The sequence below is a fragment of the Condylura cristata genome, unplaced genomic scaffold (assembly GCF_000260355.1).
Source record: "Condylura cristata isolate star-nosed mole 26May11 unplaced genomic scaffold, ConCri1.0 scaffold00002, whole genome shotgun sequence".
Taxonomy (NCBI): Eukaryota; Metazoa; Chordata; class Mammalia; order Eulipotyphla; family Talpidae; genus Condylura; species Condylura cristata.
The window spans coordinates 28,989,455-29,017,051 of NW_004567103.1; the positions used below are offsets into that span (position 1 = coordinate 28,989,455).

Consider the following 27,597-nt stretch of genomic DNA (forward strand, 5'->3'; position numbering starts at 1 on the left):
TTTTTTTCTTAGCATCAGCTTATTTTTACCTACTAATTTATTATTATTATTATTATTATTATTATTATTAAGATTTATTTATTTATATATTCAGAATTGGGTACAGGCCAGAGATATGGGGAGGGGTAAGAGGATTCACCAGAGATAGAATGGGGATCAGAACAGGCAGATGTACTAAATACACTGCTGAGGGGAGAAACAGGTGGGTCAGGAGAGGTCTGCTACGCCATGTGGGTCACCCCCTTGGCCAGGGATTGAATTTATGCTGCGGTGGCTTTGATAGCGTTATAGTGCTGTGCTTCAACCCATTGTACCCTAACTGGAGGGCCCTAATTTATTATTTTAATGAGACAGTTAATTTAATAATGTGCCCCCATATACATGATGAAGTAAAATATTCAGTGTACCTTATGCCAAACCTACCCCCAATTTTTCTATTTGCAAACTATCGTAAATTCTTTCATTATGCTTAAGTGCATAATTTACTTTCAAAATTAATTAATTTTTTTCTTTAGCCTATTGCAGTTTATATAACCTTTCTTAGCCTCACTTTATCATTTTCATTATGTATAATAAATCTACAAAAGAAAGCTTTTATCATATTCATGCTAAAGGACTGTGCATTAGTGACAGGCAGGCACTATTGTCACATTTAGCATCAAGCCTCTACTGATCACCAACACAGAAAGTTCATCATTGCTCTCTTGGCACCAGCTATCATGGATATGCAAACATGGGGCCAAAGTCACATAGCAGTCAGTGTTCAGTCATATGTGTCATACAGATTATCCAAAATACCCTTCCCTCAACCCAAAATAGCATTTCTGTTATTTTGTTATTTATTTTTTTAAGATTTATTTATTTATGCATACGAACTGGGGTGCAGGCCAGAGGTGTGGGTGCAGTGAGAGGATTCACCAGAGACAGAGTGGGGAGCTAAACAGGCTAACTAATGAAGTACACTACTTAGGAGAGTATTGGGCAAGACAGGACAGGTCTGCTGTGCCATGTGGGTCATCTCCCAGGCCAGGGATCGAACTCATGCAGAAGTGGCTTTACTTTGTAATGCTGTACTTTAACCCGCTGCATCACCAGGGAGGGCCCCAAACTAGCAGTGTTGATAATCAGAGTGAAAATACAGAAGAATTTAAAGTTCTCCTGGAACTTCAGATTATGTTGATGTTAGTGAACAAGGATACCAGTGTGAGAAATACTGGTCTGTCTTGGGCAAATACCTATAACCAAGAAGCAGTTCTTGTTTTTTTTTTCTCAGAAAAGATTGATGTCATTTCTAAGGATATTGGCTGACCTCTGTATTTCTCAGCCTTGATCTGCTCTTGTGATAGTCGCTAAACCAAAGGCTTCTTTGTTTCTGCATAAAAGTTCATGAAGGACATCCCAGGAGTGGGTGCAAGGACTAAATAGTATTCACTTAAGCAAATAAGACATTTTCAACCTTTCCATATAACGTGAGATTTTTCTGTTGCCTTTTCTCTTCCATCACACCATAAATGCATTATGAAAGGGCCTAAAGTCTTATCTCCCGTTGCATTCCAAGTTTGTGAGACCATGCACAGCACATAGAAGACACTCAGAAATGTTTCCTGAAAGCATGGATGAATGTTAGCCTAAGAGAGTACATGGTGGTGTCATGTACATCAGTTGGCATGTCCCTGTATCGTATTTCCAGGAGCAAAATACTCATAGTTTGTCACTATGATAAATAAAACATCTTGGTAGAAAATGAGTCTCCACCTGCCTCAGCAGGATCTTTTCCTAAAGCATCAAACCAGTTGCCGTCATTGCTTCATAGCCACTATCTGGATGAGTGATGGAAGTTTCCTTCTTCGCATTTCTCCATGGTGACTTCCCTTTCCCTCCGCACCCTGTCATCCTTGTGATCTTTCACAGGAAATCTGCAGGCCACAACGTCGACCTTGCTATCTCCATCGTGCAGCCTGCTCTTACAGCTCCTGTTAGAGTGGGAGAATACTCAATCTGTTTGTTTTCTGGTTTTATCTTCTTTTTTTTCCCCTCCCTTTGGATTATTGTGATGATAGAATAAAGAGATAAGCTGTGCATTTGTTGGCAATAACTTTTAATTCATCAAGATCAAAGCGTATTGTTACCGAACCTATATAGCAGTACTTCTTTGGTTAAATTACTGTTCATTTTTTCCACAAGACAACTTTTCTCAAGTTTGGCTTTTTGAAAAAAACCTCTATATCTCTTAGCAAAAAATCATTCACCAGATATTGGGCTGTTGTTTCTGTTATGTGCTTCAGACAAGTGATTTAACACTGGGTTTTATTTTTTTTAATATAAATCAGCTGTGAATTTTAATAGCTACTCTTATATATATCATATACATGTTTATATGTGTGTATGTATATAGGAAGAAAGAGAAGGAGAAAGAGAGAGGGAGGGAGGAAAGAGGAATACTGCTACTGGAAGTAAAGGACAGAAACACAAATCTGGTGCTACCAAATATTAGATCATTCATATATTTAAAATATATTGTGCAAAATGGTTCTAACCTCATGAAAATAGATTAATTTCACTATACTTTAATTCAAGAAGACTGAATTTTATTGGATGGGTGGTATTCATGAACTGGGATGTAGGCCAGAGTATGGGATGGGAGCATGAGAGAATTCTCCCCACCAGAGACAGAGTGGGGAGCAAAGCAGGCATATCTATTGATATACACCTGAGGGGAGCAGTGGGTGGGACAGTAGAGAGGTCTGCTCTACCTTGTGGGCTAGGTCTCCAGCCAGGGATTGAACTCATGCCACTGTAGCTGGTGATAGCTTGATAAAGCTGACAATTAATCTCTGCAGCACCAGGGAGGCCCTGGATGGTATTTTATCTATAGTTGTATTTGGATTGCAAAATAATGAAAGCACTGAAATAGATTCACCCCATTCATTTGAATGGGGTGATTTTTAGGACCATAACCATGTCTCTCTCAAATGTGTGTTTGTCCCTATTGTATCACACAGTAGCTGTCACACCATAATGGGTACCAAAAAGTCTGTGGCCAAAGCTTTTTAAGTGGTGTCTAAAGCACTGAGTTATGTTCCAAGAGTCAACCACCTATATTTTAAGCTGTCTCTGTTTAAATAGGGAGAAGATCCAATTTATACGAACTGAAGGGACCCCAGGATTGGTGCGCCTTTCAAGTGATGCAGACCTTGTTATGTTGCTGAGGTATGTGTGTAACACTAGTTCTTGAAGTAGAAAGTCTCCTGTCATTAACCAGTTAAGGAGGAAATAATACACTAACTGGTATCCTCAAATGTCTCCTTTACTCTTAAAATTTAGAATACTCACATTGAGTATGTAGGATGCTGGTTTAGTGATAACTTCATTTCAGATTGCATCAGTTCTCTCTTAAATCTATTTGGTTTTACTTTTTACCTTAACATTTACTTGAAGCTGAACAAGACCTTTTGGTGAAGGAGTTAATTCTAAGTCTAGGGGATGAAATTTGACTGCGGTACACTGAACTATTTCTTAGTGTACTAGCCAACAGAAGGTCTATCAGTCAATCCATATGAAGTAGATGTTTCTACCATGATTTGGTTGGTGATAAAATAGTTTGTTTTTATTCAAAACTCTGATTAGGATGTGTTTTTTTTTTTGTTTCTTTCAAGAGTAAAATAAAAGATAAAGAATAGATATATATCCTAAAATGGGTACTTATATATTTTTAAAATAATGAATTTTAGAACTATGAAAACTAAAATGAGTACAAGACAGAAATCATGGTTACTATTCACTTAGTTAAATCTTCTTTGGATGGTATAGTATTAAATACTTCAAGTTACAGTATGGCTGAGAATATTTGTACTTTGCTGAACACCACAGTTTATATGAGTTTTTATATATTATATAGTAGAACTAAAAAAATTTTGAAAAATAATCTATATATAAAGAGTAGGTATACATTTTTTCCCATTTAGGAAAATAAAGATTCAAATGTTACTTGAATCTTGATGGAGAATGTGGAATTCACTTACATATAACAGTCCCCTTACTGTATATACATATGATGTTTTTAATTATATACTTTCATTTCATTTGTATTATCAAATGTATTTATTATTTTAATGATTATACACAGTGATACAATGTACTTTTTGTACACATATAATAAAAATAGGTAATATTTATTGAAACATTTTAGGATATATCTGTACTTTATCTTTTATTTTACTTGAGGATTATAATAAATGAGGGTCATTTATTATGACCACTATCAATAGACTTGTTGCATATAGAGTGGAAGACTTGTTTCATTATTTTTTAAAAAGGAAAATCACTCCTGGACACAGAGGAGCTTGACTGTAAGCAATCTACAATATAGAAATGATATAACTCTAGGAAATTATTCAATTAAAAATAAATCCACGTAAGGTTATTTTCTTATATGCAGGAATTTAGGAAGAATTTTAAAATGACTTTGTTACATGTGTTATTGATATCCTATTTCATATATTCGTTCACTAACTCAACTCATGTAAAAAGTGCCAGAGCTCATGTAGGAAATAATTGATAAATTTGGCTACATTAGAATTTTAAAGCTTTGTAGTGAAACATACCACATCTAAAGACATAAAGAATGGTAACTAATTGTATTTGTTAGGTATTTTTATACGTGAGTTTATTATGATCAATAGTACTTTTCTTTATCATAATATTAATGAAAAGTCTTGGATTTCAAGAGCTCAGATCTTTGATTACTATATTTTAGGAGGTATTAGAAACAGAAATCTCAGTATGTAGGAGAAAAAAAAGCCATCAGATTGAAAAATATAAGATCAAAATCCTCATATTTGGAAAATATTTAAAAGCCAGAGCAGTTGTACTTATTTAGGAGGTGTTTTGCTTTATTTTGCATTTAATTTTCCAATTAAAACTAAGCTCTTTGAAGGCTGTTGCCTGTTATATAACTTTTGGGGTGAAGACATAAAACATACTTTTTGTATTTATTAAAGTTTCTCAGTGAATGTTGTCTATTGTGTTTGAAACTTAGCCCCAAGTCTATGAACTCTTTTGCTGTTTTCAAAGCAAAAGATACCCACATATTAAAGTTGAAAATCACATTGTCCAAAGTTGATAGGCAAACAGGTACATAACCATGGGTTTCACAAAAGCTACGTCAGCCCTTTGTCTAGGGACAGTCTGTAGGAGAAAGGGGGCAGGTGCTCCCTTCAGGATGAGAATGAATGTTGGATACAATGAGTCAGGTGAGACTGTCTTATCATGGAAGCAAGACCTTTTTCCGCCTTTTCAATTAAAGTGTATATCTCTTCCTTGTCTTCCCTCAGTTTATTTGAAGAAGAGATAATGTCATATGTGCCTCCACATGCCTTACTCCACCCCAGCTACTGTCAATCCCCACGTGGCTCCCCCGTGTCCTCTCCTCAGAACTCACCAGGTGAGTCCACCTGCTGCTCAGAATGAATTCTCTGAAAATTGAGTCTTAAATGCTGATGTTCTTTCCTTCCTAAAGGAAAGTAAGGGGAAACTTCAGTGTTAACACAGGTTTAAGTTTTGTGGGATGCTTCTGGTCTCCTAAAATTGGCTCGTTCCTGTGGGAATTCATTTTGATGGGAAGATAATAACAGAGGGTAAATTTTAGCAGTCTGATACACTCAGATATGGAATTTACTTTTCATTATGTTATGTCATGCCTAGTATAGCTTGGAGAGTATTGGAACATAAAGCCGTTAACATTTTGGATTTAAAATTTTCCAGTTAGGAGACTGATTCAAGGAATAGTTAAAAGAAATATCTACCCTCAGTAAATTATCTAGAGTTAAAATTAGTGGAGTTGGAAGGTTTTTCCCTGAAGTAGACCCTGACTACATTAAGTAGGTACACTGGGACTCATGGGCAGATAGAACATATTGACAGATGAAACAAACTAAAATTTTTTGGCTCAAATGCTTTGAAAGTGGTAAGGTGTGAGTAAAAGAATAGTGGATGAATGAAAGAGCAAGGGAATTAATGAGAGAAAATTCAGCTTAGTAAGTGAGTTTTTTTCTAAGGAAGGTAGTCATGCTATTGACAGAACATCAGTTATATTTTCCTTCTTATAGGTAATGCATTATACACACTTTAGCAACTATCAGAATTTCAAACTGTTTTACAAGAAATCCAAACTTCATATATGTCACTGAAAGCTGTTGCCCTTTGATATATAATGTGTATTTTCACATATTGCTATAATGAAGCTACATTCTAATTGAATACCTCAAACAGGAAAAGGTCTATTAATTTGTTCTTTTAACGCAGATTTATTGAGCATCCAACTATGATCCAAGCACTGAATTAGACCCTGTTGCTCCAAAGATGAATAATACAGTCTGGGCCTTTGAAGGATTCATGGTGGGGCAGTGAGTCAACAAATGACTCTGTAAAGCACTGTGGTTAGTCCTGTAATAAAGAGATGTATGGAAACACAGATGTGGGAACAAGTCTTCCTTCAAGATAGAGATGGGGTGTTTGAGAAAAGATGAGGACAAGAAGTATTAGGGGACCCTTGAAAGATGATGGATGGAAGTTTTCAGGGAGACCCAAAGAGCATCTAAGTCAGGGAGTAGCAAAAGCTAAACCACAGAAGCATGTAAGTAGTTTAGAACAAATTAACAAATAACAAGTAAAGGCAAGTTTTCAAAGCTCAGGTTGGAAAGATGGGTTAGGGCTGGTTAATCATTAAAATCCTATTTTGTAGTCCATACGGAGCCACTGAAATTTTACAGAGGAATATCTCCTTTTATAAAGAGCAGGATAGAAACAATATGGAAGACATATTAGAAGACAAAAGACTGGGTCAGAGAAGCCATTGGCTGGCTGTTGCACTACCCCAAATAATATGATAAAGGACTGAATAAGTAAAGCTAATTAAACCCAAGGATATGTAGGCTGCAGAAACATCACAGTTTTGAGTCCAGGTAGGGAAAAGTCAGGCTGATTTTGATGTCTTTACTACCTAAACTACTAGGACTGATGGTTATACCATTCACTAAGAAGTAAAACAGATTTTTTACTTGACTGGAAGGGAAGGGTTAAATTATTATTTTGTATGTGTTTTTGCTAAGGAATAAATGGGCCACCCAACTAGAGATACCCAAAGGCAAATGAAAAGGATTGTCAGGGAACTCAGGAGAAGTTCGTAGTTAGGAATCAAGTCTGGAGTATAGATTAGAGAATTAAGGGAGTACAAGTCCCGGAAGAAGAGGATTTAGAGGATGATGACATTAGAAACTCTAGTATTTAAGAGTCACACTGAGGTCAAAGAGAAAATGAAAGCAAACAAGCCTATGGATTTTTGAAAGAGAATTTAGAGTCTCTTCAGTGAAGCTGGGTTTCAAGATGGGAATGGTTAGCAGGATTGGATGCTCTAAGGTTGGAAAACCATGAAGTTCTATATGTTCTTTGCCAGAGATGTCTCCATGAAGTAATAGTAGCTAGACCATAAACTGGACTAGTTTTAAAATTGACTAAAATGATACCGGATATAAAGCAGAAGCCAGGAGTTGTTGAATGTTCTTTTCATGAACTATGGGAATGAGAAGAAAGCAAACTAGAAAAGTTGAGGAGGGATTTTGGGGAAGTTGAACATGTGTGGATGCCGAGAGCAGAGAAAGGTGGGAGGACAGTGATTTGCTGAATGGGGTGAGGAAGAGCATCGCTGTAGGAAGGTAGGCCACAGGAAGCATGAGCACAGGCCAAGTGGGCAACAAAGTAGGCAACCTATTTTGGTGATGGAGGATGAAGAGAAACGAGTCTATGCCTCTACAGGTAAATTTCAAGATGCAATTGCCTCAGTCATTTGCCAATACTTCCTTCCGTAGACTTGATTTTCCTTTTCTGTAAAATGGCCATAAGAGTAATCACCTCCTTGGTGATTATTTATCTACTCTCTGGACATAGCAAGCATCCTATAAGTGTTAATTTATCCCATTTTCATTCTTTCTGGAAATCTAGTGCTGAGATGGGTAGTTAGTATTTGAACCATTAATATTGGGAATCTGAATCCACTTATTCCTGATTTTCAGAGTTGTCTAGATAATTATTTTTGCTGTTCTTTTGTAGCTAGCACATATGATAAAGTTGTTTTTAGGCACTATTATGCTAGCATTTTATTCTTTGTAATGAATAAAATATGAATTAACTTAGAAACATGTGAATTAATGGTCTATTTTTGGTCATTCTGTATTTTGCCATTCAGTGATTGCAAAAAGTTCATGTCATCTGGCAGGAGTGAAGAAGGCAAATATTGTGAAAATTTTTCACAAAAACATATTTTTTTTTGCCCTTCAGTTTTATGGAGAAATAATTGACATACATCACTGTATAAGTTTAAGAGGTGCTACGTAATGGTTTGGTTTACATATCATGAACTAATTACAGTGGGTTCAATTAGTATCCATCTTCTCATATAGAAACAATAAAAGAAAAAAGGGGGGAATTCATCCTTTTATGCAAACTTTTGGGATTTTCTCTTTTAACAACTTTCCTGTATTTAATATAGAAATGATACCTGCACGATCTTCCTGCATGGTTTGAGGTAATTCAGTTGGGTGTGGGTGGGCCTTTTATTGTATTACTTTATATTGAGGGAAGGCTGATTTATGACATTGTTTATGACTTAGAGGTATTAATTCACAGCCCTTCAGAGGTATGTTGCCACACCACACCACCACCAAAGCACCCATAGTCCTCCACTATAGTCCGTTGGGCCCCCTTCTTCTCTTTGCTCCCCTTTATAACACTCTCCCCTTTTTGTAGCCTCAATTTTATAGTCAGATTTCTAGGGTTTGTTTTGGTTTAGTTGCATCTGCTCCTTTGTTTTATTTCTCTATGTTCCATATAAGTCAAATCACCTGGTATACGTCTATGAGGAAGTTTAAATATTTGTCTCTTTACCGGACACTTTGCAGTTAGAGAAGTGAAGCTCTATGGATTATAGTAGCTGAGGCTCTTCTTTCCAGACCTTTTCTGTGATCCACCCTCCCTGAAAGCAGGTGGATCACGAATTCCTGTCCCTTTCAAGCACTACAAGTGCTCATAGAGGCTAGAGAACATTCTCAGTGGTGACTAAGTTTACTTTTTTACCATTTAGCATCACAAATGTACATGGATAATTCATGGGTTTAATAAAATGCATTCTGGAAGCTGATTTAGAGTTCAACATTTTCCAAAGACAAGTAGAGCCCAAATATATCTAAATTGCTAGCAGTGTGTGTGGTGGTTTTAATTTTCAGGAAGAATCATCTCCATATTTTTTACCTACTCTGTTTCAGTAGGCTTTATTTGATCTTAAAATTGGATTGTGCTGCCTGATATCAACGGAAGTAACTATAACAAATTCCATGTGATACCAGGGCAGAGCTAGCTGGCCTCATTTACCCTGTGTAGGAATCTTCTGTTTCTGTGAGAGAACTATGTAAACCAATGTTATCTCAATAAAGAAAAGTTTAAAAAAAGAAAAAAAATTATAGCCTCTCCTATCAATGTTCTTCATGTTTTTGTGAAAACATTTCAAACAGATTTTTAAAAGTGGTCAGAGCCTTCTTGTGACTCGAATTTCATGCCTTTAGTCATGTGAGAATAATATTGTGAAAATTGCAACAGTGATGAATTTTAATGATGCTCATTCAAAATGTTAAGAACCTGGTAAACTTTCCACACTTCTCTGCATGCCAAGCACATTTACATGTCTTTTCAAGTATGGAAGAGAGAGGGGCTTTGGAAACTTTGAGTCATTGCTTTTTTGTAGCTATTAGGGTACTTACCTAAAATTTGTCAAAATTTTGGTATGTGAAGGTTTGTTTTTCTAGGGCTGTTACAATGCCAAGCTTGATCTAAAGTATGCCAAAAAGAAAAGATCTTTCCAAACACTATATAGTTTATTATGCCAAATATGGAACCCAGAAGTTTATTCAAGGACCTTTTGTGGCTACACATTTCAAGGAATTTAAATGCAGTAACACTTAATTTATCTAATGTCGTTGGAGAGATGTTTACTTTTGTGACTTTTCCACATAACCAAAGCTATGACTTTTAAGTGTCAGAGAATTTATTTAACCCACCACTTGCTGACACTCTTCCACAAATACATTTTGTCTTTCTGAGCACCCCTATGCATAGTGTATTGAGGCTGTTTCTTGGTGTACGGAGAATCATCATACAGTGCTGTTTTTACTTGACTAGATACTATCTGGAAGCTAGTTTCCAGAAGTAAAACAGGCTAGGGCACTGAAGAGCCACATGGGACTTGACTGAGGTTATCTTAGGAGCATGGGATATTAGAGGAAATTATCTTCCCAACATACAGTGAAACTCCTTAAAGATCCCTTTTTCCTTTCTCCCTCCTAAGAATAACATTTAGCTGCTACTTATCTCAGCTGCTCTTTCCAAACATTCTGCAGCCTTCTCCTCCTCCCTCCCTTCTTCTCTTCCTTATGCTCTTCCTTCCTCTCCCCTGTCTCTCATATCTCTCTGTCATCTCTCCTTTCCCTCCTCTCTCCTTCTTTTTCTGTTTCTTTTCCTCTGTCTTTCCCACAGCCCCTGAAGTAATTTATACTTGTTTCCCAAAAAAAAAAAAAAGTGTGTACTTTCTCTTTTCTCAATTTCCCAAAGATGATCTAGGAATTAGATAATATAAATGAAGGATGCTCCTTGGGGGTGTGGGGATGAAGGAGTTGTTGTACCAGAAACTGAAGGAAAGACAAATACTGTCTCTGCTTATCCTCTGTGTGTGTTAACCTTCTCAGTTCCACCCCTAATGCTGTCAGAAGGTGCCTATCGTTGTAAGTTTAAGCTTTCCTTTTTTAATATATTGCTTCTAATTTTTCCGAATCTGAGAAACCAGTTTATCAAATTTAATATATGTGTGTGTACATGGGAGCATCAGCAAACTCAAAGTAATAATCTGACCACCTTTTACCATTCTTACAGAATAATCAAAATTGCAAATAAGAAAACTTCAGTATTTGTGCTTTGTGCCTATTTTGGAGGTCTTTGTCTTTTTACTTAACTTCCTTTTGTTAAGCTATTTTCCAGAAGATGGAGTATTTCAAAAACTTTGTAATGCTTAATGATTTAGTTTCATTAACTAATAAGCAATTATAAAAATAAAAAAGGTCAGAGTATTTTCTTTTTAAGTGATCCAGGAAAGTGTCCTTGAGAGCCACCTTAGCTGGATCAGCTAAGCACTGCCCACCCCCCAGCCCCCAATGTAGAATGAAAGCTAGTGTCAAAGCAATCTGGGTTCCAGGTCACACACCCAAAATCAAAAGGGACCCAGATTTAGCAATTTGAGGCCAGGAATTTTGTAATCTACAGAGTTTCCTCTGGTGGAAATCTTCAGTTTGTATATGATTATGCTATTTGGTAACAATGTATGGACATAGTGTAACACTACATGGCAGTACTTTAGATCTTGCTAGAATAAGGGGGGAACCCCTAACATGTAACTGAACATTTTTTCCCTGCAAATAATTTATATAATACTGATTACCTATGAAGTTAACCCTTCATTTTGGCCACTTCCTAAATGCAGCATTGATCTTTTTTTAATCTGATTTCCTTTTAGAACTATAAAGACATGACCTTCCTCTCTCCATGTGAAAGTATTGTATCCTAGAACTTCGCTTGCAGTTATGGTTGCCATACAATTCCATCAGCTCAGGCTTTTAAGATTATTTTGATTTCTTGTTTTTTTTTCTTTATTTTTTTTTATTTATTTATGCATACAGAACTGAGGTACAGGCAAGAGGTGCAGGGGTAGTGAGAGGATTCACCAGAGACAGTATGGGAACAGAACAGGCAGATTGATGAAGCATACTGCTGAGGGGAGCAGCAAGCAGGTCAGGAAAAGTCTGCTGCACCATGTGGATCACCTGTGGGGCAGAGGATTGAACTCACAGTGAAGCAGCTGTGGCTAGCTTTCAATGCTGAGTTGTAAACTGCTGCACCACCAGAGAGAACCCATTTTTTATTTCTAAAATAAAAATAGCATTATTCCTGTTCTGGAATTTCTTGGCAGCAGTATCTGACTTGCCTTTAGCATCTGATAAGGCCAGTAGCATAATTTGCTGTCATTTTAAAATCATGAAGTAATATGTGATGATTTTTTGCATAGTCAAAACTATTAGCAAAAGAATTTTTGTATTTAACAGTTTCTCCAGAGTCTATATAACTGAATCCCTTTACCTAAAGTGTAAGTGGAGTCAGAGGTCATTTTTCTTAAGTGTTTATTAATGTTTCTGATAATATTGATGGAATACATCATGGCATTTCCTGTATCCTTTTAAGCATCTCAAATTTTGCAGCAGTAGTATATATACAGTTCTTTTTAAAAGTAAGTAACTTCTAAAGAATCCTGATTTCTTTGAGTCCTGAAAGAATTTCACTTAGTCTTTTATTATTTTTCCTATTAATGATTGTGCCTTGAACACTGATTCATTAGTTTTCTAGTCTGCAGCTTCTTAGACTGCAGCACTGACTTTATTCTGTCTCTCCTGAATAAAGTGGACCAGTGTGTGTCCCCACCCCGGTCCTCAGCCATCCAAGAGCGACTTTGTTTTCCTGGGAGTATGTTCCTTCATGTTCCTTCATGTTCTTCATGCGAACAATGCCTTTCAGACCCACAGGAAGCATTCCTAGTGTCGGTCCCTGGAAGCTGCCCAGGTGTTTCATTGGTTGCATTTGACCTTCCTGTAGGGGATAATGGTTCTCAACCTTGGCTGCACTTTAGCTCATCTGGAAGCTGCACAAAACACTTTGGCCTGGATCCCATCTACATGATGTAATTCATCTTGGGTGTCACCTGAACACTGGCACTTTTAAATGCTTCCTAAGCAACTCTAATGTACCAGCAAGATTGAGACCACTGCCTAGGCTCCCTAATCTTTTAAGCTTAAATGTATTATTTCGTTTATGACATGCTCATTAGTTCTTTGGGTCAGAAATTCATGACTGTACAGACATGTGTGTTGGTCGAAAGGCAGTTGTATTAAAATTCATTCCTAAAAGACTTTCCCTTGATCTAGTGTTCACCTCTGTGTCTCTCTACTACCATCGGAGCTTCCCAGGTCTCTTCCTTACTTAACTCCCATTACTTATTTTTTACTTAGTGTTGAAATGATTTCTGATCACCACAGTAGCCACCACAGAGAAGGGCTTCTCCTGGCCAGGCTGTGCACAGTGCCATATGAGCCCTGGCTCATGGGCCCCCACACGGCCCTGGTCGCTCACCAGAGTGCCAGTACCACATTCAGGAGCCTGCAATTTGTCCACTTGAACAGCTGCATCCCCAACTCTGCATCTAGACATGACCCTGTTGCCAGAGAACCTCACACTGGTCTGAGTGTCAGATAGGCTTTGTTCAAATCCTTAATCTACCATGTGCAGGGCTATGATTCACTTTCCTTGGTTACAAAAAGTTGATGATGGCAATAATAATAATGCCCACTTCCTAGATTCTTGTGAGGGTTTTCAAGATTTTCTGTGTAAAGTGGTCAGTCCTCAATACACAGCAGGAACTTAATAAACAAGAGCTGTTGTTTGAAGAGCTATGTATTACTGTCAGAGCTTCCTGGTCTCTCCCTTGCATATCTACTGTTGCCATTCTTTTTTTATTTCATGCTGTAAATGTTCTCTGAGTCACCATGCTCCTGTCTGGTCCGCATCCCCTGGGGGCCTTGATTGCTAAAACTACTCCTAACTGACTCTCCTCCCTCCAGTCACCTTCCTTCCTTCCCACCCTTAATCGGCTCAACACGCTCAGAAAATGATTTCTTAAATAAAACACCACTTGTCTGTTATTCTCTTGCGCAAGAACCTATAAAGACTGCCCACTGCTCACTGTATCATGCCCAAACGCCTCGGCAAGGTTTTTTAAAATTCCTCTCATAATTTGGCTCCAAACTTCTGACCGATACATTTCCCACTTGCACCCAGCACACTCCGTCTACTCTACGTTGGTGGGCTCTCTCAGTGTCTTCTCAACATGCAAACAATGCTTATTCCGGTTCTTACTGCCCCACCCCAAAAGGGAATATAGATCCTTACCTGTTGGCAAGAATTGGTTTCAATAAATTCTCCTTCCTAAGGTCTTTTCCTCAACCTCTGCTTCTCCTCTTTTAGTACTTCTTTTCTAATGTTACAAATGAAAATTTTTCCAAATTTTCCAATTTTACATTTGGAGGCAACAAGGCAACCAGCGTCACTGAGTGACTGTGGCACATTATTATCTAATGGAGTCACTGCCCACCCATAGCCCCAGGGAAATGTGAGCCAGTTGTTGCAAGAGTTCTTAAATCATGTGTGAGGAAAAATCTGGGTTTTTTAAAACTTGGACCTTCTTGATTTTTAAGTGTTGTTAGTTAATTTGAAACCTTTCAAAAAATGTATAATTAGCAAAATAAATCAATAGGGCTGGAGATAGTCTCAGGACATAATTTGTCCCTTCCACCTTATAGCTTGTATTACAACTACTTTAGGACTTTATTATTCTCTGTTTATTTAATGTGATTTACTTCCTAACCAAGATATTCAATCCAGCAACCCAAGTTTATTCATTTTAATCATCTGTTGCTGAGCCTAACAAAGCATTAGCATAACAATCCTTTAGTTGATTCATTCATTAAAGAAATATTTAGTAATTCAAAAGACTTCAAAACTTTGTTTTCTTGTTTCTTTAATTATATTTTGCAGTGTTTAGTGAAAGTATCTGGTGTTTTTTCCTGGCTCTGTATCCGACTCCCAATTGCATCACCAGCTTTGTGTCTGTCTTGCTTGTTAGTGATCTTGTGACATAAAACTGTATTTTTCTTTGGAAAGAGGAACAAAGCATGTTACTTTTCATATGATAAATGAAACTTGTCATTAAGTGGTATATAGTTACAGTGTTTGGCACATATTAAGGATTCAACAAATATCAGTATTATTTATTCTTTGGCAACCAGGAGACATATACCAGATTTATCAAGATTATTCTACCATGCAAATGTGAAATGTAGGGAATTATGTGTCTGAAACTTGAAAATTTGCTTTCTTTATATGCCACATACTTTTTATATTATAACTTCCTGTCTAATTCCCATGATATCATCTCAGTAGCAAGCAATGATATTCCACCCAAACAGTTATCATCAGACATGAGTAACTCTTTTTGACTCATGTTAACTTGGATTGAAAAAGGGAACATATTTGACTAATGCATGAGCACTATTGTAACTATTCAAAAAGGATGGTTATTCTCTTCTAAAAAGCCACAAAGAGCACATCTCTTAACATCCTAGTTAGGCTCTGTTATAATCTTAAACTTGGAGAAGTGAAGGTATAAGAACGAAAAGTATTGCTTCCTTAAACTTGCTGATTATTGTCTCAATCCTCTAGTAAAATTTTCCATGAAGATATGAGGAATATACAGGACAGTGCATAAACCAAGACCCTCCTTTTTTTGTGGTTTGCTGTAGGTACTCAGCGTGCCAATGCCCGAGCTCCAGCCCCCTACAAGCGAGACTTTGAAGCCAAACTAAGGAACTTTTACAGGAAGTTAGAGACTAAAGGATACGGACAAGGTCCAGGGAAATTAAAGTAAGTCAACGGGATATAAACCACAACATTCACAGATGGTGAAAGCAGGGTGTGGGGTACAATTGGGAGTGGAAGAAATTGTTATTGCGATGATCAATCTTTGTTTTAGTTAGCACATTTATTTTGGCATGTGTAAATTACAAGATCACCTAAAATATATTCCTGGAATTATGCACAATATAATTGAAGCTTTTGAAACAAACAGTAAAGAAATTACCATATTCCCACATTCTATGTAGGCAAAAAAAAAAAGTAGATGATTTTTCCTTCCAAAAGTATAGTTTGTTTATAGTCTGTTCATGATTAAAAGGTTATCATTACTTCCTCCTGAGCTGAACTGAGTATAGGAATAATGTTCAGCTTTATTTATCTCTGAGAAATAAACATTTGTCCAGTGGAATTTGTCATGAATGTTGCTTCTTTCTTCACCCACTTTTCTTTAAGTGGGGAAATTAAAATACCATCATGCTTGACCTAGAATTATTTTCACCTCATACATACTCAAACTTCTTCATCCCCACCTCTACTCCTGTTTCATGTCCCCACTAGAGATCACCATGTTTACCTGAGAGGGGACAGAAGAAAGAGGGTCCACTCTTTACCATGACCCAGGGTACCTGAGACTGTCACCCAAACCAATAGCCCCTCACTCTGCCCCAGATGAAGGCTTGCTTTATTAAATTCACAACCTTTCCTTGCCTCAAAAACTGCCAACAATCCAAAGCACCATACAACTCTGAGCTTTTACCTTTCTCACGCTTCACTTCTGAAAGTCTTGATAATCAAGGCTTCCAGTGTCACACCCCCTATCATCCTCCCTTCCATGAGTATTTGCATGAAGGCAAATTGATATCTGCTTAAGGATGACTTTAATTGTTATAATCGTAAGTAGATTAAGTGGGGCTGCAAATATCACTCACTGTATCTGTCACTTAGGGAATCTCAAAAACTCATGTAATTTAAAAATTAAATTAAGCACAATTATAAACTCCTCTGCTTTGGATGACAGTGAGATTTATTTTTCCCACCTTGTTCCCACAGTCTTATCTCACTAGGCTCTTAGTAATTGAATTCCTCGTCTAGATGCATTCAGATTTAAAATACTGCTGCATAGGGTTGTTCTTCCTTTAGTAAATGAAAGTGTGTATGTGTTATTTGTTTTATAACCATCTTCTTTCTGGGGTAAATTAATTTAACCATTCAGAAAAGATTGTCAGGTTGTTTTTTATGTCCTGCGTGGAATGCTCTATTTACCAATGATTCTTGATGTAACTAATGTTAATGCTGTTAAGAGTTGAGATAAATGCGTTCTTTTTGTAGATAACAATGACATTAAGTCAGTACACTTGTTGACTAGTTAATTATGATAAGTGGACATTAAATGACAAGTACCCAGTCTAGAAGAAGAATTTGGAAATAATTCATATTTTTCAAATTGTCTCTTTATGGACAGGCTAATTATCAGAAGAGATCACTTACTCGAAGATGCTTTTAATCAGATTATGGGTTATTCCAGAAAAGACCTGCAGAGAAATAAGCTGTACGTCACCTTTGTAGGGGAGGAAGGGTGAGTAGAAAAGAGAAGTAGTCTATGTGACAGTGGCTGCTGGAGCGGATATTTCACCACATTGGCCGGAAATCCTTCTGGCAGGAAATGCTGTTCTCGTACACTTAAAAATCTCTCAGGTTTTTTATGAAAGGCTTTTCTGGCTTTTAAATCACTTGACATAAACATTCTGTAGTGAAAACTCTTAACTAGAGATCATTTTTGAAAGCAAGGCTTAGTTTGGTTTCTTCTCTTCCTTAAGCAAAAAGTGGGACTTTAGGAATAAAACAAGGAATTGTTTTTTAATGTCTGTGACCTTGTTATCTGCACTGGGGTGTAAGTAGACCAATCTTCACCTGTTAAATTAACTCAATTACAGAATCCTGAATTAAATTCCTGCTGTCATCAGGACGCTTCCACATTAGTATCTCTTAGCCCTGGTTCTAATTTCTTTGTTACCAGTTTTTCTCTTCCTTTGAGAAAACACACCTACCAAACTAATTACCTGTAAACAAATGTCTACTGTTCCATGAGTGTGCTCGTATAGATAAAGATTAGGAAATAAAGGAGTGAAGACTTCTACACAGTGGTATTCTATCTAACTAGACATAACAGTTGTTATATAACATTTGAAGAGATGACATCTCTCGTCTCTCTCTGATCCCTTCCTCTCTCCTCATTTTAACTCTGGGTTTTCTCTCAGCAACGTCTCGGAACCCAGCTGTCACTAAAACAAAGCAAAACGAAAGAAAGCAAACCACACTGCTTTCTGAACTTTGGTGGTGTTTTCCTTCATTCTTATGGTCTGGATCATTTTAAAGCCATTCTTTTTTCTCATGACCAAAAGTAAAGTGTATTAGAATATGAAATTGTAGCAATAGTAGCCAATAAGTTCAAGCATTCAGTATATAATTTATGAAATGGAGGTTCCAAATTATAAAGTGACTTGCCTATGCAAATGGAGCAAAATCAGGATTTGAAACTTGGCTTATTGTCTTTCTTCAGCCACTCTTAAAGTAGCTCTGAAGTATAACAAGTCCTGACTGGTTTATCTGAAATTTTTTCCCTATCCGTAAGTCTCTTCTCTATTCCAGTCTGTGACTGATAACTTCTGGTTTTTTTTTTTTTTTTCACATATGTTGTCATATACTCTCCTAGCTGTGTCTAGATTGAAGTGTATTTTATGGGAAAACAATATAACGTGACAAAATGTGAATAGAAGTTTGCCTGAGATGAGTCTTTTATCATGAGCCTACATTAATGGACATCTAGCTGATGTTAGTTGGCTAAAAGATGCAGGTGCACAATTGAAAATAAGGCAAATGTTTTTAGCCCAATCAGAGAATCATAGGTATGCATGGGATTCCAAGTATTTCCTTAGATAACCACTCTGTTTGGATGAGAATAATTATCCTCCCCCAGAACTCCAGCTGCCTTCCTTCAATTTTGGACCATAGCTCATTGAGATCTCAGAGGTGTAAGAAAGAGTCTTTGGAAACCTCGCTACTTAAACTTGAATAGGAACAGATGCTTATCAACTGTTTATTGATTGTTCCAGAGCAGTCTCCCCCTATTATCTGGAGTGAGGCTATCCATGCCTAGGAGGCCCAGACTGAGTGGGACTTTATATCTTCGCTGCTGATGTCCAAATGCTTCCTACTTCCATTATCTGTTTTTCTCCTTTAAATTCAGATGGAAAACAAGAGGGGAGGATATTTTGGTGTGTCCTCAGCCCTCAGAAACAATCTTGTAATCACGCCTTCCTGCACATGACACTGAAGCTAGAACAGGACAAGATAACGTCTGATCTCATGACTGTCATGTCAATACTATATTGTCATGTTGTGAATATTTACTGTGGACCATTACACATAGACTTCTTTTTCTTATTAAAGCATTGATAACCTATACTATTTTGAAAGATGGTGAGAAAAATGGAAAACTTAATACATAAAAGTAAGAAGTAAGTCTTTGCCATTTTCTCAACACATAGATTCTTTAACATTAAAATTAAAGATCATGATATTTCTGTCCAGATTATAGTAAAACCCAAATGAAAAACTAAATAAAATGTTCTACTGAACTACAAAAAATGGAGCTGGAAGTTTTCTGTCACTTTCCCTTTGTTAATTCTTCAGGAATTAATTCTTCAGTTCTTCAGGAAAAGTCCTAGTAACAGGAATTTAAAAACGTGTATACCAAAGGCACAGATCTGGTTTCCATTATCATTCCTCAATTCAAGAACCTGGGGCTGCTTGGAGAAATGACTTATTCTAAAACTAGGAGAGGAAATAGACAAGATAAAAATTAAAGCATGTTGTAATGCCAGAAAGAAAAAAATTGGTCAAAAAACCCAGAGTGATCAGCAGTTGTCAAAAATGCATAAGAACCAAGTCAAAGATCTATCAAAGTTGGAATAAATTGAGAAAAAATTTAAAGTAGTAGTAAACTGAATCGACATGTGTCTACACTGATATAAATATACAGATTGAATAAATGAATGGAGTAGAATAGACAAATAATTCAGCATATCCTCCACTCTTTAGCTATGGATCACACAAAGTGATCCATAATATGGTGGGAAGAGCTGAACATCAACAGTGAAGAAGCCTGACACGCACTCAGCCAGATGACCAAGTTTAAAATCAACAGTCATAATTCATATGGATAGTAGTACCTGTGATGTGATGGGATAAATATAGCCTAGCTATGGGGAAAACATCAGACCATTCCAAATTATGAGACTAATACTCCTTAAAACTGTCAAGATCATCAAAAACCAGAGAAGTCTGAGAGGTTTAGAGCTAAGAGGAACCAAGGAAATATTACACTTAATTGTAATATGAGAATTCTGTATCAGAATCTGGAAAAGAAATGACATATATTAGGTAAAAGCCAAGGAAATCTGAATGGAATTTTGTTAATGATAAAGGATGAATTTTAGTTAATGATGATATATCAGTATTGGTTCGATGATTGTAACAAAGGTACTGAACTAATATAAAACATTAATAAAAGGCAAACTGAATGTGGGCTGTATAAGAATTTTGCATGTCTCCTTTGTAATTTTAAATCAAAAATTATTTATGTAACTAAAACATTTACTAAAGAAGATGTACAGTTAAGATTTGGAGAGATTTAGGAAATGTCATCCTGAATGACTTTAATTATTTACTTGTTGTTTAATGAGTTATTGCCTCCAAGTAATTTTACATTGTGTATACTTTCTTCTATACTTGAGGTCAGTAGAGAAATAAGACATAGGTAGAGCTAATTCTGTGGAAAGTCCAAATTAGTAGGGATATTGACTTATACAGAGTATTATTTTATGTTGCCAATGTCAACTTTATCTATGAAAGGATAATACTTTGCAGTTCTTATTGATGGCATCTCAATAATTATATTTTAAGAATAATCCCTGCATCCCCAAATGGTACAGCTGAACTTTAAACTATTTCTTTGCCTGGTCTGAAACCTGATAGTTTCTGAAATGGAAGCCCTAAGAAAAATGATGGCAAAGTTTATAAACATTAATTTATAGGATGATAACAAATTCCAACTGAGGTAAAATTAATCCAAGAATGCTGGAGTAGTCTATAGTCCATTAAAAAAAAAAAAAAAGCACACTGGTGATGTGGTGATGGGAAGTCCATGGGGATTACAACAGATGGAAAAAGGCACAAAATGATGTAAAAATAAACTATAATAATAAAAAAGCAAAAGTGATCCTAGAGTCTATAAATGCAAATACAGTAGTTGACAATAAAAAGGTTATTATTTCTAGCTAAGATAATGTGTCATGTTCTGCTTGACTTTTTAATATAGAAAGTAGACCACTTCTAAGCAAACCACTGTAATCTAATTGGGTCAGAGCTGGAGGTTTTGTTCTCTTGTCATTAAAATTTCCACCCAACTTGATTTAGCTATCTGTTCTTGCAAAGGGGAGGAGTGAGGTCAACAGTGGCAAAATGGCTAGAAACTGAGTCATCTGGATGTGGTGGGGAATTTTGTGCTGAGCTTGCATTTTTCTGTTGGATTTCGGTCAGCCTAGAAGTTGCTTCTTTTGGAAGGGGGCCAGTGGCACAGCACATATTCGCCAGAGTATTATTTTCTTCTGAATTGAAGACCTAGCAACAAAAGGCTATGTGGTTTCAAAAGTTAACTAACTGGACGATTGTATTTGATAAGGCATCCTGGGCCATTACTTCATAGTTAGGAGGCAGTAAGGAAGTCAGGAATCGGATAAAGAAAGGATGTTTGCACTGGGATTGCCTCGCCTCTTTCTTCCTCAATGGCCAGCTCAGTAAAAAGCACCTTTCTCTAAGAAAGAATGAGTTCATTTTATGTGAGTGCCATCTCCTTGAGGTCAATCATCTGTCTTGCAAAGCTATGCTGTGCCACACTTAAACTAGGAAGGGAATGTGTTCTTCCTATGCTCTTTCACCTGAAGCAAGCAAATAAAAGCAATGAGGGAAGGGACCTTAAAGTTTTCTGCATCCCTACTTACAAAATAAGCAGATACCACTGATCTAATAATTCTTGCTAGTTGTTTGAGGTCCTGACCACTCCCATTTATTCCTCAGACATCTTCAAAAAAAGTTCAAGTTATACTTTATGCTACTGCTCTTTTCTTCCCTGCCCCCCAAGAAAAGATATGTGTGGGATAACCAAGTAACCCAAACCTGAAGAAGGGTGCTTTTGGATTGAGGCTTTAGTTGAGTATCACCTGGCAAAATGTCATATTAATTGCTCACAAAATTCTTTATTTGCCCATTGGCCCTTCTGAAGTGGCTTAAGAAGTAATGCCTTGCTGCTATAAATATCATGGTAATCAGAAGGTGCGTAGGTTCTGTGTGCCTGAACCGATTTGTAAGATAGCAGAGCTTTCTTTGTTCCAGAAAACTTGTAGGAAATGAGGGTGTGAGTTCCCAGTGCCATCATCATCTTTCATTTTTTAGTTTACTTCTGTTAAAATACTGTTTTCAATCATTCTTAGTTGCAAATGAAGAACAGGGGAATAAAATTTACCATTTTAGCAAACATTGGATGCCACTAACATCTCAGATGATATGTCAGCCCAGGAACATGATGGTGTTTAAAATGCTTTATCTGCACTTCACACAACTCAAACTATATTGCCACCCTAGAGACATCTGTGCTTATTCTGAAATGTGCTCAGACACAGCTGTTGTGTGGCTACACACCCGTTGTCCAGAGTTTCTATATTTCTGTGCCAAGCCTTTAGCTGTGGAACTAACCTAACTGGCAAAACAGGAATATAACAAGTGATCCCTGTGATATGAGTCATATTAACTATTTATAAGGAAGAGGTTGCTGAGACATTGCAGGAAGTACATGCACATTGCAGGAAAATTCCTGCTAGGACATGTCTTATTTAATTAGGTAGACATATATAATTTGTAATCTTCAACCTGCTCTCAGATATGCAGTTCTAAGTTTTGGATTATCATCGAATTAAGTTTAAACATATTTTGTCTTTAGAGTGACTCCATCAGTGCTGCTAGAGTTGAAAAACAGCAGATAAAAACCTGACCAGTTGAGGAAGACACATTCTCCTCTTAGGAGAACTGTTAGTTTTGTTCTCTCTTTGGAGAAAAATTTAAAAAAGCAGCTTTCCTTTTCAACTTAACTTCTCTGGGAACATTTCATTAGCCAAATGCAGCTATTATCATTTTTAAAAGAAAGGAATCTGTCAATGAGATACACCTTGGTTATCTTAACAAACTTTATCATATTACCAGCTATTAGACCTAAAAATGGTAAGTGCTGGGCTTTCTTAGTATCATGCATTTGAGTGATTTCTTAGGCTGTTTGCAAACTGAGTTGTCTTTCAGGGATTGGAGTAACCTGTTAGTGTCATTAAATCAAGATACCACCCAAAGGCAAACTTGTGCTATTATTCACTCTGCTATATGCCAAAAAAGCAATGTAAATAATGTTGGTTTTCTTTTGAGGATATCGCAGGGCTCGTCTAATTGATTCGGCAATGTGTATTGCTTGATTCCTGTGTATCAGGCTAAGTATTGGGATACAAAAAGAAGAAAAATAATGCCCCTGCCCTCATATAGTTATGGTCTAGGAGTGTATATAGAGGAGACACAAGTGTAATTATAATACAAAAACACTCTGGTAAGTCCAGTATTGTTCAAACACTGAGAGTTAAAGCTCAGTAAAAATATGTTATTTCTAACTAAATGACACCGTTTAACTTTAAGAGGGCAAAGCTCATATTTCTTATACCAATTTGCTTTTTGTAAGAAAACTGGCCCAGAAATGTGTTTCCACTGATGTGGCCCATGCCCATCCCACACCTCTGCCTGTCATGGGCCCTGCCAGTCTGATCTCGGTAGTAGTTCTGGCCACTGTCAGGGGTTGCTTGGATCTAGGATGCTGTAGTCATTTTATGTATCCTTGATGGGATTGTCATTAAAAAGAGAGGATTTCTAGTTAGTCAGCTGTTTTAATAGAGCAGCATTTTCCTCTTACTTCCGCTTACTAGGGAGGTAAACAAACTTTTTTTCTAAAGTGCCAGACAGTAAATATTCAGGTGCTGTAGCCATATCTTCCCTGCTGCACCTCACCTGCTCAGCTCCGCCTCACAGCAGGAAAGCAGTCCGGACAGTTGAAAACAGAAGCGCACACTGTATTCTGAGAAAACCTAACTTTTTGTCAGGGGCTGGGGAAGGTTTGGCTGTCAGGCCATTGTTTGCCAATCCCTGATGAAAGCAACGTTTTTTTTTTTTTTTTTTTAATCTGATAAACATTTACAGTGTCAGTAGCCTGTAAATGTAATGAGCATTAACAGCCAATGTCAAGGCCTGGGTCCTTGCTACAGCTTTTATTTGATAAAAGTCAGTGTTTTCTTCAGCCTCTGGCTTTTCTCCTGTGTTAAATGAGGAGGTGGGCAAAATGACTTCTTAGATGGCTTTGACCATAGCTATTGTCTGTTTCTAGAAAGATACGGGGTCTTATTCAGTGGTGGGATTCACCATCTGTAGGAAATTTAGAGAGGTTTTGGGATCTCTAGTGGTCTAGGTAGAGAGGAATCAAGGACTAAGCCTTATGAAGTGAAATTTAGTGAGAAAAGGTATAAAGTCTTTATTTAGCTTTTAAAAAGATGTAGCTACAAGCAGACAGGATAAGAGAGTCCTGAGTTAGGGTAGTATAGGTGAAAAATTTGAGATTGTAGCTGAGTCAAGTAGAATAATGTTGAAGAAAACTGTCAGGAAAAGAAGACAAGAGTCCTTTCTAAGCTCTTTGCTTGCCAGACCACACATCGAGTATTGTCTTCTGTACTAGACACCAGCCATTGGTCACAGTTTGGTTCTGCAGTGTCCAGAGCAGAGGGACCAGGTGGCAGAGAACTCTCAGCACTACCTGGAGAGGAGGTAGAAGGAAGTGGGGGAGGGGCAGAAGCGGGCAGCGACAGGGACACCAGGCCGGTAAACTGAGAGTTCCATTAGAGGATGATTTCTCAAGGTTTTGCAGCTTTCACATCTGGGCTAGTACCCAGAACATAACAGGCTCTCAGTTTTTGTTGAAAGCAGGCCTCTAAGTATGTGGAGAACATTTGAGTGGAAGAAGTATTCTGCTACTTGCTGGTAGTGTTAGAGAATTAGGAACTAGGACAGTGGGAGGAAGCCTCTCAGGGCTCCTTCAGTCTCAGTCTCCATGGGAGGAGGGGAAACTCCCTCTCTGTTCGCCAAACCGCACCCCCAGTGCTGCTTTGGGAGTCCCCAGGTTATCCGAGCAAGGTGCCTTCCTGCCTGGGGCCACGTCATATTCAGCTGCCCAAAGGATAGTCCCTTTGTGCCCATATAAGATCCCTTTGGACCCAAATCTACTGTTTGCATTTTTCTGTACACAGAAGTTTTCTGTCAGTCTATCTTCATATCTCCCAAAGTATAGTGTGTGCTTTTGGTGTGTGAAATGATTTAGCTATTACACAGACTGACATTTGTAATGTTTCTTTTATTGTGTATTAAAGAAAAATAAAGGTAGCCTATCACAATTAATAAATATTATTGTATTCCAGACATTAGGAGAACAAACTTAAAGTTGACTTAATGAAATATCAAAAAATAATTGTGAGTCTGTCTTTGGATATAACAAAAATTGAGAACATAGGGTGTGAATAGCTGAAGCCTGCTATGTAAATTATTTTTAATACTCAAATAAGACAAAAATAAAAAGCCTTGTTAATTTTTTCTTAGCAATATCCCAACTCCCTCTTCCACCCATAATAGGATTCTTTTCTCCACCACACAATCCCATCACTGAATAGACTCCAATTATTTATTTTTCATTAAAAATATGCAATGATGACCACAGAGGAAATACCATAAGAAGGAAAAATAGTGAGCAAAAGGAGTCATAAAAATCCTATCACTGCAACTTACCAGTGCTCCCATTCTTTCTTAAGCATTCTTTCCTGGTTTTGAATCCATGTGTAAACGTTCTATCATAGGATAGAATTGCTTTATATTTTTCATGTTGAAATTAGCATATCAGATTGCTTTATTGAATACTGCTCTTTACTGCATATTTTGCTCTCAGCATTTTTGGCCACTTATCATTCCTCAAACCTAGCACAATCATTTCTCGTACTTGACTTTGACCCCGATGTCTTGAAAGTTGAGTGGAATTTACACTGCATTCAGGTGCTAGTTTCAGCCTCTTCCTCAAATACCTTCCCTAGAGAGATTTAGATATCTTCACTTTTTTTGACTATAATTTTCCTTGGTGATTTTTTTTAAGTTTTCACTTGAGTCCTAATCATTCCATCTTTGCCTCTGGACAAACCAGGAGAGGCCCTCTAACTAAAATCCTCTCACTAAACTAACTCACTGAAATCTTTCTTCCTCCATCTCAAAATATTTCAGGAATCCATGAGGGACTACAGGTCCTGTGGTGATAGGGAGGGTATTCTCTGGTTGTTCCCTGTTTAAATAAAGCATCCTATTCTCTTTTCCCAAAACCTCATTTGAGACATTTAAAATATTTACATTTTATAATCAAAGTAGTAGGATCTTTCCTATTCCTTACCTGATAAGTAGCTTTTTTTTTATATGTTCTCTATGAATGTCCATATTCTGGGTCAAGACATGGATGAGATAAGGAATCATTGAGCTTACAATTTGTTTCAGACAGTCCTGAAATATCAACAGTTAGACTTGTAATGAATGTTGTATAGAAAGTCAAATTCTAGAAAATATGTTAAGTATCTAAACAACAAAATAATAATTGGCTTTTCTTTTTGTGGATTTTTTTTAAAGGCTGGATTACAGTGGACCTTCCAGAGAGTTTTTCTTCCTGGTATCCAGAGAACTTTTTAACCCATATTATGGCTTATTTGAATATTCAGCCAATGACACATACACCGTACAAATAAGTCCCATGTCTGCTTTTGTAGACAATCACCATGAATGGTAAGTACTTTTCCTCAGTATTTGTCTTCATTTGATTTTCTGGTGTATTCATTTTTGTGGGATCATATCTTTCTTTCAACAGTTTTTTTTTCCCTTGGAGAAAGATCATATTTTCAGTTAAATTCTTCATTTGACTTATGCTTTTGTTTTCAAATTCAGATATACAAGCAGGCTACTAGCTAGTAATAGGTAGGTTATGTTCTATAAGGTCAATTTAGGGAGGTAGGTGGAATTCAAAAGGTTTTTGCCATGAAAAAAAAGTTATGGATTTTGTTTGGGATCTCATGTGGATACTATATATTCTGTAAATCCCAAATTGCACTCTTTCCAAACATCCTCACTTTTGAAAAAATAATGCTTGTGTTTATAGTCTTTTAATATTTTTGTAACTCCTCTTTGCCTGTCCTGTTTGTTTTCAATAATAGTTATGAAAGAAAAAACATGAGTAGGAAAGATTATGAGTCATGAGGCTAATGTTGATGGGTGGAGAGCATTAACTTGTAGAACTTACTCTTCAAATCAGCTTCTGCTCAGCTTTGATTTGGAATCCTCCTAACTGTTGCTATTGCAGTTAGGCTAACGTAAGTGTAAATAAAGAACAACGAAGCTGCTGTACATTAATCTTAAAATGACTGCCTGGCACTAAAATTACAGACAAACAGTATGAATCTTAGTCTGTACATCCTCAGTGTGGATTTACACTCTGGGAAGGCATCAGATTTTCAGAGTTAGAAACTTGAGTACTTTTGAAAGAGAAAATAAATGTACATCTCAGTCAGCAAATCCAGTCATGACAGATACACTTAAAAAAGTTCCCAAAGTGATTCAGAATAGAATTGAGCCTTGAAATTTTAGAGAACAGAATGTCCCATGAGGAAACTCCCCCAAATGTCCACATACATAATTCTTGGATGGTGACAGTTATGGGCTTTGAGAGAGAAGGAGCAAAGGAACTTTCCAATCTGAGATTGGGTTTTTCCT

At 37.0% G+C, this 27,597-nt stretch overlaps 1 protein-coding gene across 1 annotated transcript in view; it reads left to right on the plus strand.

Annotated features, from left to right (window-relative positions):
- HECW2 (HECT, C2 and WW domain containing E3 ubiquitin protein ligase 2) overlaps positions 1–27,597 on the plus strand; it is a 202,282-nt gene that overhangs the window by 148,047 nt on the left and 26,638 nt on the right. Inside the window, exons 17-21 of the mRNA XM_012728869.1 lie at positions 3,127–3,210; positions 5,334–5,443; positions 15,501–15,621; positions 17,075–17,188; positions 26,464–26,616. Of these exons, the coding sequence (XP_012584323.1) occupies positions 3,127–3,210; positions 5,334–5,443; positions 15,501–15,621; positions 17,075–17,188; positions 26,464–26,616 (582 nt within the window). The remainder of the gene's footprint in view (positions 1–3,126; positions 3,211–5,333; positions 5,444–15,500; positions 15,622–17,074; positions 17,189–26,463; positions 26,617–27,597) is intronic.